Genomic DNA, 15,259 nt, shown 5'->3' on the forward strand with positions numbered 1-15,259 from the left:
GAGAGAGAGAGAGAGAGAGAGAGAGAGAGAGAGAGAAAGGGAGGGAGGGAGGGGGGAAGGGAGAGAGAGAGAATTGCACTTCATATTTCAGGGGTAACAAGGGAAATATATAGCTTGCCTTTGGGAATCACAGAAACTGAGAGTTGGAAACTCATAAACCATCTAGTCCGCCCCATATCAACTGCTTCTCAGACTTAAAGGTTTCCTAGAGGTATCTTGTGAGAAAGAACTTTGAACTTAGATGTAGTACATTAGTACAACCTCCTATAACTGACTCTAGGGCAGTGATGACTAACCTTACCTTCTAGAGACTGAGTGCCAAAACTGTAACCCCCGTGCAGCATGTGAGCCTCCTGCCTTACCCCAGACAGGGGAGGGAGGAAGCACTACCATTGGGCTGCTGGACAGAGGGGTGAGTCATGTGAGAATTGTCCTCAGGTATGGTGGTAAAGGGGAAGGGGGCAGCACTCTCCAGCATTCTCCTGTATGCGTGCCATAGGTTCACCAGCACGTCTCTAGGGAATCATTTAGGAAGTATCTTCAAACTTGAACAATCTATAGGTCTTGTAATTCACAGCTCTTACTTATGGGACCATAAGTAAGCCATAATCAGAGAACATCTCACCCAAGTCCCTCAGTAACCCAGTGCTACTTCCTTTATAGCCTGTCACTTAGTGTCTATATTAGAGCTCCCTTAGAAACTCTGAGCTCTTTCCAGAAACTTCACTTCTGGTGTTTTCTCGGTGTCCCCGAAGCTGTGTCTCTCCGCACAGTGTTAGCTACACTCCAGATCAGGTCTCATAAGCGGGCAGTAGTCCAAACACAGTTTGTAGGGGTCCTAGGGATACTTGGACTTTCATAAGAGTTTTAAGGGAAATGGGGAACACAAATGCCTCTGATCACTTGACACAGTTATTTACTTCTACATGGACATGACCAACATCCCCTGGCTTTTACTTGGTTGTTGTTGTATCAGTACAGCATTATTACTGCCCTGATTTCTTCCAACCCAACCTGATCACCTGCAAAGGATCCCTCCTTCTACATCAACACCCATCTTTTTTCCCCTTCCTCTCTTCCATGTAACTTCAACATTAGTAAACCGACAGGAATACAGGAAAGAATCCTGGGCTCGGTGTCAGACAAGACCTGAGTTCTAATCCTACCTCTGATATTTGCTTGTCAAGTAACTAGTTAAGTCACTCACTGCCTCAGTTTCATTATCCATAAAATGGAAGTAAGGATACTTATACAACCTATCTCACTAAGTTGTTGTGAAGAAAGTACTTTGTGCACCTTAAATTGCTTCATAAAAGTGACTCATTCTTTGAATTGAATTTTTATGTCATCTCAAATAATGTCAAAGATAATTAGAGAGGGGCAGCTGGGTAGCTCAGTGGAGTGAGAGTCAGGCCTAGAGACAGGAGGTCCTAGGTTCAAACCCAGCCTCAGCCACTTCCCAGCTGTGTGACCCTGGGCAGGTCACTTGACCCCCATTGCCCACCCTCACCACTCTTCCACCTATGAGACAATACACCGAAATTAAGGGGGTTTAAAAAAAACATAATTAGAGAATTTTCAATACATACATGCATACTATATACATATACATATATATGCATATATATGTATATATATAATTATTCCTATATCTGGAGTTTTGGATTAGAGGCCCCAATCAGTTCATTGATTTTTGCATATATTTCCCTTATTCTTAGGAACCCCAAGAAATGTCTCCCCACCAATAAAACCCAATTCATAGATAAGGAAGATAATGAAGCTCTTCCTGAAAGACATGGGGCTACTCACCATTTGATGGACAGCCTCCAATTAGCTATTTACCAATTAGAGATGTCTTGGGATTTCCAAAGGAGGAGCTGAATAATGAGCTCCCACAATTATATTTATGGATCTAGTCCAGGGAACTGCCTGGTCTTTGATTTCTGAGAGAAGCATTTGACCAAATTAAGTTGTCTTGATTGGTCAGTCAGTTAATAAATTAATATCCAGAAATACTGCCTCTTGAAATTTCAGTCATGTAATAAGGGAATTTGCAGGATGTAATAAGGGAATAAGGAGATGTAATATGGGACTGAGGCAATGGGGAGATATGAGACCAAAGGCTGGAGGTAATCAAGGGAATAGGCTAGAGGTAGTAGGGAAATTAAGGCAGAGATAAGGTTGGACAAGAGGACAAGGCACTGTGGATAGGGTTTGTGAATCCCTAAGGCAGTAAAGTGAATAAGGAAGGTATAATGGTAAAGGTGGTAAATTGAGGTGGTAGAAGTAGTAAGGGAATGACTGATTTTAGGGAATATAAACACAGAGGTATAAGGAGTTGTAAGGGATCGGATGAGATACTTTGGGCAAACAGCTGTTGCCTAAGGAACACAGACTGCCTAGAGAAAGCTTCAGGTGGGAGAGGGAGACAGGAACGTGAAACTGAGAAAGGATCTGCCTTAACTCAGCTCTCAAGTGGTTTTATAATCAATAGAGTTAAGGAAGTTGGATACAATGATTCAATAGATAATTTGTAAAAAGGGTAAGCCCTATTTGACTATTTAGACTATCAGGTTTAAAACTAACACTCCAATCTACCCTCCTTTGAACACCTCAGAAAATCAGGCAGGGAAATGAAGATGGGGAATAAGGGAGGTTAGGGAGATTCAAAGGAATTAGCTAAGCTAACAATTTTTAAAAGAAAAGCTGCAGAATATAGGTCAGGTTTCAATCCAAAGAAAGAGCTCAGATTGACCCTTCTCCTCTCCACGAGTCTCCCGGGTCAACTGAAACTTCCTCAAGATTCTAAACCCTTATCAACTGACAGAAAACTCTGCAGCAAGGCTTTGCAGGGCTGACATGCACCCTATTGCACTACAGTCATCACAAAAATGAAATAATCATAATCAATGGTAGAAAAGATTATTGAAAGATGAGCATATTCATACATTGTTGGTAGAGTTGTGGATTGGTTAATTAGAAAGCAATTTGAAATTAGGAGAAGAAAATGACTAAGTGTACATTTCTTTTACTGTAAAATTCCACTGCTAGACATATGACCAAGGAAGTCAGGGGGACAAAATAAGGGTCCCATACACACCAAAATATTTAAAGTAGCTTATGATACAGAAGTGAAGAATTAAAAATGAAGCAGGTCTCCACTGTTGGGATATAACTAAAAAAGTTGTACATGAATGTAATGGAACCTTACTGTGTTGTAATAAACAATGAGTAGGATGAATATAAAAAGAGCATTGGAATTCTTATATGAACTTATGTAAAATAAGTCAAGGCAGCTCAGTTGCACAGTGAATAGGGCACCAGACTTAGAGTCAGGAAGACCTGAGTTCAAATCTAGCCCTAGACACTAGCTTTGTAACCCCGAGCAAGTCACTTAGCCCTGTTTGCCTTGGTTTCCTCATCTATAAAATGAGCTGGAGAAGAAAATAGTAAACCACTTCAATGTTTCTGCCAAGGAAACCCCAAATGGGGTCACAGAGAGCCAGACACTATTGAAACAACTGAACAACAACAACAACAAAATAAGTAGGGCCAGGAAAACAATGTACTGTATACATTGCCAAATTGTTAAAAAAAAAAAAGAAAAGAAAGAAAGAAAAAAACAATAAAGCAATCAAACCTGAAAACTATGAAATTATAATGACAAAGCAGAATTTTGCTGATATCTTCCTGTACTCCCTGACTTTTAAAATTCCTTATTATAAAGCATGACTCTCTAGGAGGGTCTGGGGGGAAGGATATCCTGGGAAATATAGAGTCTAAAAACAAAAGCCATTAATAACATGTATTTTTTTAAAACCTTTGTACTTCGGTGTATTGTCTCATAGGTGGAAGATTGGTAAGGGTGGGCAATGGGGGTCAAGTGACTTGCCCAGGGTCACACAGCTGGGAAGTGGCTGAGGCCAGGTTTGAACCTAGGACCTCCTGTCTCTAGGCCTGACTCTCACTCCACTGAGCTACCCAGCTGCCCCTGTATTTTTTTAATGATACACTATAGACCTTAAAGACTTAATCATTTTTTTAGATTAGCTGACTTTTTCTTTTAAAAAAAATCTTATTTTCCCCAATTACATGTAAGAATATTTTAACATTCATTTTCTTTAAAATTTTGAGTTCCAAATTCTCTCCCTCCTTCCCCACCCTCTCTTCCTCCCTCACTCCCTCCTTGCTCCCATCCCTGAGATAGTAAGCCATATGATAGATTTTACATCTTTCCATATAAGTCATTTTGTTGAAGAGATCTCAAACAAAAAATGTGAAATATGTTATTTTTCAGTTTGTATTCAGATTCCATCAGTTCTTTCTTGCAGGGCAGATGGCATTTTCCATTATGAGTCTCTGGGATTGTCTTAGATCACTGCATTGCTGAGAATAACTAGGTCATTCATAGTTGTTCATAAAAAAAAATTGCTGTTACTATGTAAAATGTTCTTCTGATTCTGGTTACTTCACTTTGTATCAGTTCATATAAGTCTTTTCAGATTTTTCTGAAATCGTCCTGTTCATCATTCATATAGCACAACAGTATTTTATCCCAATCATATACCATAATTCCCCAATTGATGAATATCTCCCTAATTTTCAATCCTTTTCTACCAAAAAAAAAAGCTGCAATAAATATTTTTATACAAAGAGGTTCTTTCTCCCCTCTTTTTAAAAAAAAAATTCTTTGGGATACAGGCTTAGTAATAGTATTGATGGATCAAAGGGTATGCACAGTTTTAGAGCCCTTTGGGCATAGTTCCCCGTTGCTCTCCAGAATAGTTGGATCAGAACATAACTCCACCAACAGTACATTAGTAAGACCCAATCGTTTTTAAACAAGACTAATAAAGGAAACACCTTTTCATTCCCCTTTTCCCATTGCTATGTAATGCCGATAAAGACAAATGAAGTGATGACTGTTTTCTAGGACACCTCCAAGGTGGGGATACATGGGTAAACTGCAAATTAGAAATATAAGGACATAAAGAGAACATAAAGGACTATAAGATCAGATAAAAGAAATCTCTTCCAACTGGGGAGGTCACAAAGCAGCTGCATCAGATGATCAGAGCCATTTGGGTTCTCCTCTTCCCTTGCAATTCTTATGAAGTTCAAGGATCCCTGGGCCCCTTCCAGACTATTTTTGGACTTCTGTAGACTTATGATACCTGATCTGGAGCTAACCCAAAGACACAATATGGGAGACTTGGGGAAACTAGCAGGAAGGGGAAACAAGCAGAATTAAAGTTTCCTGTAAGAGTGCAGAATCTATCTCTAAGGGAGCCCTGATATGAGAAGCCAGATGACCCTAACGGTCCCTTGGGAAGCACCAAGATATAATCGGAATGACTCTGGGTTGTTGAAGAGGTTGTTCTCTGAGTATGGCTTTGAGCCCATAAGGAAGGGCTGTGCATTACAAAAAGCTTCCTAAAGGTTCCAGGAGGAAGTTGCGCTAAAAACCTAAAGGTGTTTTTGAAGGTAGTAGGCATGGAGTCAAAGAATAAAATATCGTTATTGCCTACTTTATTTGGGGGGGCAAGGCGTTGATAACTATTGGGGGGGACTTCTAAAGGTTGCATCTGGAACATCTAGCGATTGTACATATTACAAAGAATTCACCAAACTCTATAACTGAACAATTTCTAGTCTTGGACTTTTACTTAATTTTTGGAAGTCCCTTTCCATGCAGATGCAATTCAGGTTTTTTATAGTAGAAAAATTTATGAAAAGTTGCATATATATTTTGTTGCAAATAAAATTCTATTTTAAATACAGTAGAATTTGCCTCTAGAGGAATTCTTTTTCATAAACTATAAACATGCTATAAACATAACATACTATATAACATGTATAATATATATAACATACTATAAATGTGTACATACATGCTACATAGCTTTTTTAAATCCCTTACTTTCTGTCTCCATAACAACTCCAAGGCCAAAGAGAAAGGGCTAGGGAATTAGGCTTAAGTGACTTGCCCCAGGTCATATAGCCAGGAAATGTCCAAGGCTAGATTTGAGCCTAGGTCCTCCCAACTCCCTGCCTGGACCTCTATTTACTATGCTACCTAGATGCCCTCACAATACATTTTTTTTATGTCTTTATCTTCTGTCTGGGAAGAGCAGCTGGGTGGCTCAGTGGATTGAAAGCCAGTCCCAGAAATGAGAGATCCCGAGTTCAAATCTGACCTCAGACACTTCCTAGTTGTGTGACCCTGGGCAAGTCACTTAACCCCCATTGCCTGGCCCTTACCACTTTTCTTCCTTGGAACTAATACACAGTATTAATTCTAAGACAGAAGGTAATGGTTAAAAAAAAATTAAAAAAAGAATCAATACTGTGTATTGGTTCCAAGGCAAAAGAGTGGTAAAAGCTAGGCAATTGGAGTCAAGTGACTTGCCCAGGGTCACACAGCTAGGAAATGTCTGAGGCCAGATTTGAACCCAAGCCTAACTCTTAATCCACTAAACCACCCAACTGCCCCCACAATACATATCTTTTTAATTTAAAAACAATTTACAAGTTTTAAACCCTTCTTTCCTTCTTTCTTCAATCCTCTTCATGGCCTCCCAAGTAAATATTTCTAAACTGTGCAGTCTTTGATTCAATGATACTACTACTAGGTCTACCCTAATGCTCCCCAAAAAATCAAAGAAAGAGAAAAAAGATTCAGATGAAAACATTTGTATAGCAGTCTCAGTATAACTGTGTGTGTGTGGACAGTTTTAGATACGAGGCTTGCTTGAAGAAGGTCAAAGCCTAACAGTCTTGAATTCTTTGGACCTGTCTGTGGAATCACTGCCCACACAGCTTAGTCATTATTGGTGATTCACCATGAAATTATTTCATTATGATCCAAGTATGGAAAGTGGCTTTAGATTGCCAGCCAACAGACGGCCTCTTCGGATAATCTTCCTGTATTATAATCTAATCAGATCTATAACATGACCTGTTTTCGGGGGGATTTTGACCTTCGACGTGGATCTGGCTGTAACTTTCCATTATGATTTTCTTCTCAGAATGCAAAAGAATCCCTGTCAAATGTGACACTCTGCTTCACCCATAGAAGTAATGAGAAATTCCAGGTTTGATATACAGGAGTCTTTCTCTTTATCAGATTTTTGCTTTTTATCCACGAACAACCTGTCTGCTGTGTTGTGCTTGAAAGAGCTCTGGCTTTTGGTGTCAGAAAAATCTGGGCTTGAGTCCTTGACTATTGGCAAATTGCTTTATCACTATAGGACTTGGTTTTCTCACCTATAAAATAGGGCTAATAATACTTATACTCCTGACCCAATAAGAAGATTTGTAGGAAAATAATTTGGAAAGTTAAATGTTCGAGGATTGTGAAGTGTTTTATTATTATTTTTAATAGTTGGATATAATAATAACAATAATTAGGGTTTCTGTGAAGATCAAATGAGATTATATTTGTAAAGTGCTTAGTACCATCCTTGGCACATAGTAGGTGCTTTTAAAAATGTTTGTATCTTTCTTTCCTTGCAGGTAAGAAAATACCATTATTTAACTAGAGTTTGGAGATGGGGAGAGACATGGAAAGTGAGGCAGGGTAGGAGTTAAAGAATGCCGGGTTATCTGAGCATGGCTTTTAAGGCTGGGAAGGAATTCAGCAGGGGACAAGGTATAATGTTCTAGGTATGAGGAACACAGTGAGCAAAAGTAACAAGGCAGAAAAGTCTAGGTTATGCCAGAGATGCACCAGGGTGTTTGGTGTAGCTTCATATAGAACGTCCGGGAGGGGGCTATTTTAAAATGGGATTAGACAACAAGTCTTTGAATGCCAAGCCAAGGAGTTTCAACTTCATGCAGTAGACATTAAGGAGTGACCAAAACTGTTTGAGCAAGGTATTGATTAGGTGTCAGTCACTGTGTCAGTGCAAGGGACCTGCTCCTGTCCCTCCACCCCGACAGTCTCCTCATCCTTCTTCTTCTCATTGGTGAGTCCCTCCTGGAACCTTTCATTTATGGAAGTGCTCAAGACAGCCATACATCCTCCTTTCCCTCTTTTCTGTACCTTTTATGTATTGTTTTTCCCCTCTAAAATGGAAGCTTCTGAGGGCAGGAACTTCCTTTTTCTTCTATTTGTATCCCCAGTGTTGAACACGGTGTCTGGCATATAGTAGGACTTAATAGATATTTATTGACTACAATGGAAGCCCCAAGAAGAGGAAGGGAAGAAGAAACACCTAACACTTTTTGCCACTCCATGGATTTTTCTTGACTGTAAGAGGAAATGATTACTCCTGATTCTTTGGCCTTCTCCCAAATATTCCTCTCCTCTAGGAAGGAAGCATTTATCTTAATAAGTGCCTACAATGGACCAGCCTCCCCGTTTTGCAAATATCATCTCATTTGATCCTCACAACAACCTTGGGAAATAGATGCCATTATTATCCCCATTTTACAGTTGGGGAAACTGAGGCAAACAGCGGCAAACAGAGTTGCCCAGGGTCATACAGTTTCTAAGTGTCTACAGCCTTCCTGACTCTAGTACCCTATCCATTGTGTCACCTCACTGTCATAAGTTGCGAATATGATACTCTAAGTATGTGATTGGATTTGGAGGGACCAGCTTTGCTATGATAATGGGCAGACCACATCATTTCTCTGCCCCTCAGGTCTTCACATGCAAAATGAAGAGTATGGACTAGAGGCTTCCGAGGTCCCTTCTTCCTCTTGTTAAGAGTAAAATTCTCAGACGACTAACTTATAATTATTTACTAAATAACAAAAAGTAGGACAAAGAGAGAAAAGGCACCAGTCACATGCAGCTAGACCTTCCCTTAGCAGTCTCCTCCCCAAAGCTGGTTGCACCATGTCCACAGCCAGACACGGGGCTCTCCTGTGCTTCTTGAGCCAGCTCCCCGACCTTGGCACTCCGCTAGCCACCTGCCCCAAGTCTGCAGCCCCTCCTGCCCCAAGGGGTGCCACTTCCTCTCCCCAAGGTTCCGAGGCAAGAAGCCCCTCCTCCTTCCCCCACTTCAATTTTGCTCTTTTTTATGACCCTTTCCAAAGCCCCTCCAATTGGAGGACTCTGACCTCAAGAGACAAGAGTCTTTTCTGAGGTCCAGAGTGACTTGAGATCTTTAGAAAGGCTGCAGAGTGTGTATGCCCACTTTCTCTACCCTGCCATCTTTCCTCTCCCCCACTGTCTTAAGAGGCTTATTTACAGATAAAGAACAGGCTTTGCATTCTTATTCAACCAGACTAGCATTAAATTTCCATATTCTATGGCGATTTCCATATTGCAAGGATCTTGTGATTAAGTTTTCCCTTTGAGAAGGATTTGGAAAGAGTTTGGCTGCCATTGCTCCCACATGCCTCTGTACCTCTTATATCCCCAATGGTAGCTGTACATATTCACTGACAAGCTACAGTCCCAACAGAAATGTGGAGAATTGACCCATAATCTGGTATTCATCCCTGTTATATCTGAAAAAAAAAAAAGGAAAGTAAATGGTAGCCTGGGTACAATCAAGTATCTCTGGAATTGGGAAATTACTAAATTGGGCTCCATTTGAATTCTGAATGCCCAGACTTCATGAAAGATAATAAATAGAGACAGTTTGGGGGTGGGAGTCAGGAAGTGGAAGCAGGTCCTTTTCTTCTCTTGTAATTAAAGGTCTTTTATCAAGAAAAGAAATGGAAATTTTTTTTTTCTGTTTTACATGGAACAGCCTTTCTCTACACTGACTGCTTGAGCAGCCAAGTACAATTCCCAATTAAAAGTGGGGAACTCTTTTACCAGGGGTCTTGATTGCATTGAAAAATATTAACTATGGTCTAAGAAAGAAACATAGAGTGTCAACAGGGTGCTGTCGGTGATAGGTGCAGTGTCTGTGTATGGATTAAAGCTATTAAATGATGATAAGAATTAGAAGGGGGAATGGGAAGAAGCCTGGGGGAAACCTTGTTCACTGGGGAGAAGGTTGATGAGAAGTATTCAAATGTCTAAATTATAGAGAAAATCAATAGTTTTACATTTTCTAAGGGTAGTGAGATGTTAGGCAGTCATGAGTAGTAGACAATGCAGTAGGATTGTTAGAGGACTGTGGTTCTTGGCTTGGCTTCTCACTAGATCAAATTCTTGCCATTGTGACAGAGAATAACCATTAAATCTCAATTTCATACTTCTTATGCCACCCACGGTAGCCTTATCTATTCGCTGACAATATAGGGTCCCAACAAAAATTTGGAGAGCTGACCCATAATCTGGTATTCATCTCTGTTATATATGAAAAAAAAATTTCCCAATTTCCTCATCCCTAAAATTAGGGGGTTACCCTAACAACTGAAGGCCAAGCAGGACTATTTGCAATTACTGTTTCCAAGTAAGCAATTGATCAACAAGCCTTTTTAAAAATTCAACTTTATTTTTCATTTTCAATTTTTTTTAACATTTATATTATTTATAAACTCTCTCTCCCCATCCATTGAGAAGGCAAAAAAAAAAAAAAGAGCCGTTAACAAATATATATCTATATACATAGATATGTGTGTGTATTTTTATATATAGTTAAGCAAAACAAATTCCTGCATTAGCCACGTCCTAAAAAAGGTTTTAATCTGCCCTGTACATTGATTGGCTCTCTATCTGGAGGTGACTAGCATTTTTCATAATAATAGCTAACATTCATATAGCACTTAATATGTGCCAAGTACCTTACACTTATTATCTCATTTGATCCTCATAGAAATTCTGAGAGATAGGTGCTGTTATAGGGAAACTGAGGCAAAAGGAGGTAAAATGAAGCACCCAGGGTCACCCAGCTAGTACGTGTCAGAAGATAGCTTTGGGCTTGGATGTTTCTGGCTCTAGGTGCACTGTGCCCCTTAAGGACCAGGTTTTATCCTAAGTCCTTTGGAATTAGGATTGGTGGCTTATGTTGATAGTTAACCTTTCAAAGTTGGTCATCTCTACCAATAAACATTATCAGGCATTTACTATATTTGAGGCACTGCATCATCAAAGCAAGCCAGTATTCATTATAAGCAGTACCATCAGTGGTAGCGCATTCTCTTGTACGGTGGGAACAGCTCACACTTCTTATTTTGTACATAGTACATCTGCTTAGAAGTTCCTTTTCATTTTAAAAAAATGCAAGCAGGAAAGACAGCTGAGAAAATAATACGTTAAATTTGTTGTTGTAGACTTGGAGGAACAAGCAATCTGTCCATGGTACAGATTCACAGCATACAGGAGCGTTTTCTTTCTCACTTTGTATAGAAATATTTTCACCTTATTTGGGGTTTGAGAAGTTCAGAACTTTTTTTTTTAAGGAAATGAAATGGAAAAAAAAAAAAAAAGGAAATCTCATAGACAGGAAAACAAATTTCCTCCCTGCCCAATGATCACAAATTCTTAAGGCTAATGACCAGGATTATGATAAGGATAAAAATAGATATTGATATTGATAAGGATCTTTACTACATTTCTGGAGAGAATTAAAAAAGAAAGGTAGGGGTAAAGTGGCCTTGTTTTTTTGTTTGAAACTCCCCTGAGTTGAGCTGGGGTGGGGAAAACTACTGGCTTTTTCTAGTCTGAGGTCCCTGATGTGTTTCTTCTACAGGAATTCTTACTCAAAAGAGAGCAAATGAGCTCTTGAGTACAAAAGTCCCTGGCAGTTTCCTGATCAGAGTCAGTGAGAAGATAAAAGGCTATGCTCTGTCCTACCTCTCAAAGGAGGGGGCCAAACACTTCCTGATTGATGCCTCCACGGATTCCTACAGCTTCCTGGGAGTGGACCAGCTACAGCATTCCACTCTGGCAGATTTAGTGGAATATCACAAGGTAAACCTTTAAATCATTATTTCCTTATGAGGGCAATTCAGTGAATATTTACTAAAACCTACCATGTGCAAAGGGATGTATTGGGTTCCAGGAATAAAGAAAAATGGGGGAAACTGTCCCTGCTCACAAGGAAACAGATGGGGTACTACATTAACAGAGATGCAAATGCTTACAAAGTAAGACAAAGTAATTTCCCAGATTCTCAGCAAAGACTTCATGGAAGGAGAAGGGTGGCTCAGCAGATAGAGAGCCAGGACTAGAGATGGGAGGTCCTGAATCCAAATCTGACCTCAGATACTTCCTAGTTGCATGACCCTGGGCAAGTCACAATTCCACTTGGGTAGCCCTTATTGCTCTTCTGCTTTGGAACTAATACATAGTATTGATTTTAAGATGGAAGGTAGGGGTTAAAAAAAAAAGACTTCATGAAGGAGGTGGCATCTGACCTTTGCTTTGAAGGAAGCGAGGGGTTCCAAAAGCCAAAAGGAGGAAGAAAGCACCTTCAAGAACTAGAGAACAGCAAAAGCCAAAGGCAGTTGATGACATGTCATGCATGGGGGACAGCAGAGAGGCTGGTATGATTAGAATGCAGAGTGTATGAAAGGTACTTGATGTGAAATAAGTCTGGAAAAGTATGTGGGAGCCAGATTTCAGAGGTCTTTAGATGCCAACCAGTGAGGATATATTTTCTCTTAAAAGCAATATGGAGGCACTAAAGATTCTGAGAAGAGGAATGACAAGGGCAGATATATATTCTGAGTATTCTGCATTGGGCAGCTGTGGAAGATGGATTGAAAAGAGGAGAGATCAGAAACAGGGAGACCAGTTAGAATCCCAAAAAACAGAGGAGATAAGAGCTTGAACTAGGGTGGTGGCAGAAATCAAGGCAAATAGCATTAGCATCAAAATTCCTGTCTTCAAACTATGATTCTTTCCCCAATCAGAACTCTTATACTGAATGTGCTTTTTCTGTTCTGCCTTTAAAAAACAAAACAAAACTCCCAGGAGTACCCTGCTGGGGGCAAAGAGCAGGGGAGGCAGGAAGGGAGTGTGGTCTCTCCCCTAGAAGGAGCAGAGTAGTGACCAACCACTGAGGACAGAATCTTTAAAAAGGAGACAACTTGAGCATGAAAGCTGAGAGGTTTTCAGTCCAAGAGACTGTATATAGATTAGAATTTCTGGATGAGAAAACTCTAAAAAAATGAGATAGCCTTAAAAATGAAGATAATTGTAGGAGGGACAAATGGGAACTGAAATCCTCCTGGGGACATCACCTTGTGCACGGGCCGTGAATGCCTTGTCCACACAGTGTCATCACTCAGATGGTTGGCTTTTGGTCCAGCACATGGGTACACACACACACACACACACACCTGAATAGTGTGTTTTCTGTTTACAGGAAGAACCCATCACGTCCTTGGGGAAAGAGCTTCTGCTCTACCCCTGTGGCCAGCAGGACCAGCCCCCCGACTATCTGGATCTCTTTGAGTGACAGCACCAACCAGTTTTTGTCCTTCAACTTGTAGCTGGGCCTTTCCCAGAAGGAACATCACTAAAGCTCAGAGCATGGTATTTTTTCACTCTGCAGAAAGGACCCCAATGTTGTTAGAAGAATCTCTGTTCACTCAAACTCCAAAGATTGATGTTGGTGGGAAAGTCGTCTTCTGTCACTTAAGTTCTCGAAGGGGAACCAGAAGATTTCCCAAGTTCAGCAAAGTAGCTAAACATTAAGAGAGCAGCTTTGCTGAACCACATGAAGGAAAACATAGAGAAGGAGTTAAAGCCTTGGGAAGTAAGATGTCTTTCAAAAACCAGAATGATTACATGACATATCTCTTCTTTGCACGAGTTCAAAAGGCTTCAGGGTTCTACAGCATTGCTTACTAGAACTCAAATTGCTTTTTAAAAAATAATAAAGGCAGGCCGTGTAGTATTGTGGAAAGGCAGGCTGGGTTATAGTCACAAAGGCTGAGGGTCAAGTCTGCCTCTGACACATACAAGCTCTGTGGCCGTGGAAAAGCCCCCCATCCTCTCAATGCCCAGGCAACTCTCGAAGACCAGATGAATTACCCCCTTCTCTATCCCTGAAAAGAATTTTCATACTGGGAGTCCCTCAATCAGTTGAAATTATAAATCCTGACCAAAATAGGATAGAGGAAGCTGAAAACTCACTTTGGTTTTCATATTCTTTGGAATCACGTAGGAAAGAAAAATGGAAAAAATTCAGTCGAAAGACAGATATTTGAGCCGAGTGGTGGAAAACTTTGCCTCATTTGTAAATGTTGCATGAATTCCAGGTGAGTCACATAAAGTCTCTCAGCCACAGCTTTCCCATCTTCCAAATGAAAATAAAAACAGACACCTGCCCTGCCTACCTCACAGAGCTGCTGTTAAAGATCAAAGGAAATACTTTGAGTGAAAGCATTTCGAAAATATAAAGTTTTAAAATGTGTGCTCTTCTATATTTTGGCACATAGTGTAGAAGGATAGGTTTGTGCATTCATAGGAGTAATTTTTTTATCCTGATTCAAGTCACATTCAACTCTTCATGAACCAATCTTTGTGTTAAGGAGGACGACTTCCATCTAGGTCCAAAGCCAGTAGACACATACACACTCAGGGAGACAAATTTCTCTTCCTCTCATCCTCCATCCCACCGTGGCCGGCTGGGACCCTTTACAGGCGTGGCCTTCAGTGCCGGTGGTCCTGGGTACATTGGATCACAACTGGAGATCTAGTTCAACCCATATTGCAACAAGAATCCCAATGACAAGAGAGTCAAGAAGGCATCACCCAACTTTTTCTTTGAAGACCTCCAGTAAGGAAAAAGCTGCAAGGCAGCTAAATGCTACAGTAGATAGAATTCTGGGTCTAGAGTTAGGCACTCCTGAGTTCAAATCCAGCCTCACACGTTAGCTGTATGACTTTGGGCAAGTTACTGAATCTCTATTTGCCTCAGTTTCCTTATATTTTAAATGGGGATAATAATCACACCTACCTCCCAGGGTTGTTGTAAGGATCAAAAAAGATAATAATTATAAAGCATTTAGCACAAAGAATGCATAGTAAATGCTAAATGAATCTTATCTATTATTATTATTTAGGCAGCCCATTTCCACCTTTTTGGATGCCTTGTTTTTGAACTTTCCTTCCTTCATCAAGCCTAGATCTGATTTTTTTAAAAACCCTTCTCTTCTGTGTTAGAATCAATACTGTGTATTGGATTCCAAGGCAGAAGAGTGCTAAGAGCTAGGCAATGGAGATTAAGTGACTTGCCCAGGGTCACACAGCTAGGAAGTATCTGAGGTCACATTTGAATCCAGGACCTCCCATCCCTAGATCTGGCTCTCTAACCACTGAGCCACCTAGCTGCTCTGATTTTTTTTTTTTTGCCATTTCCAGTTAAGTTCTACCCCCACCTCAAGATTAAATGAGACA

The 15,259-nt window shown here is 40.3% G+C and overlaps 1 protein-coding gene across 1 annotated transcript in view; it reads left to right on the top strand.

Annotated features, from left to right (window-relative positions):
- The window catches only part of SH2D4A (SH2 domain containing 4A), a 112,595-nt gene extending 99,282 nt beyond the window's left edge, over positions 1 to 13,313 (top strand). Inside the window, exons 9-10 of the mRNA XM_044663523.1 lie at positions 11,601 to 11,821; positions 13,221 to 13,313. Of these exons, the coding sequence (XP_044519458.1) occupies positions 11,601 to 11,821; positions 13,221 to 13,313 (314 nt within the window). The remainder of the gene's footprint in view (positions 1 to 11,600; positions 11,822 to 13,220) is intronic.
- The last annotated feature ends 1,946 nt before the right edge of the window (positions 13,314 to 15,259 follow it).

The sequence above is a fragment of the Gracilinanus agilis genome, chromosome 2 (genome assembly GCF_016433145.1).
Source record: "Gracilinanus agilis isolate LMUSP501 chromosome 2, AgileGrace, whole genome shotgun sequence".
NCBI lineage: Eukaryota > Metazoa > Chordata > Mammalia > Didelphimorphia > Didelphidae > Gracilinanus > Gracilinanus agilis.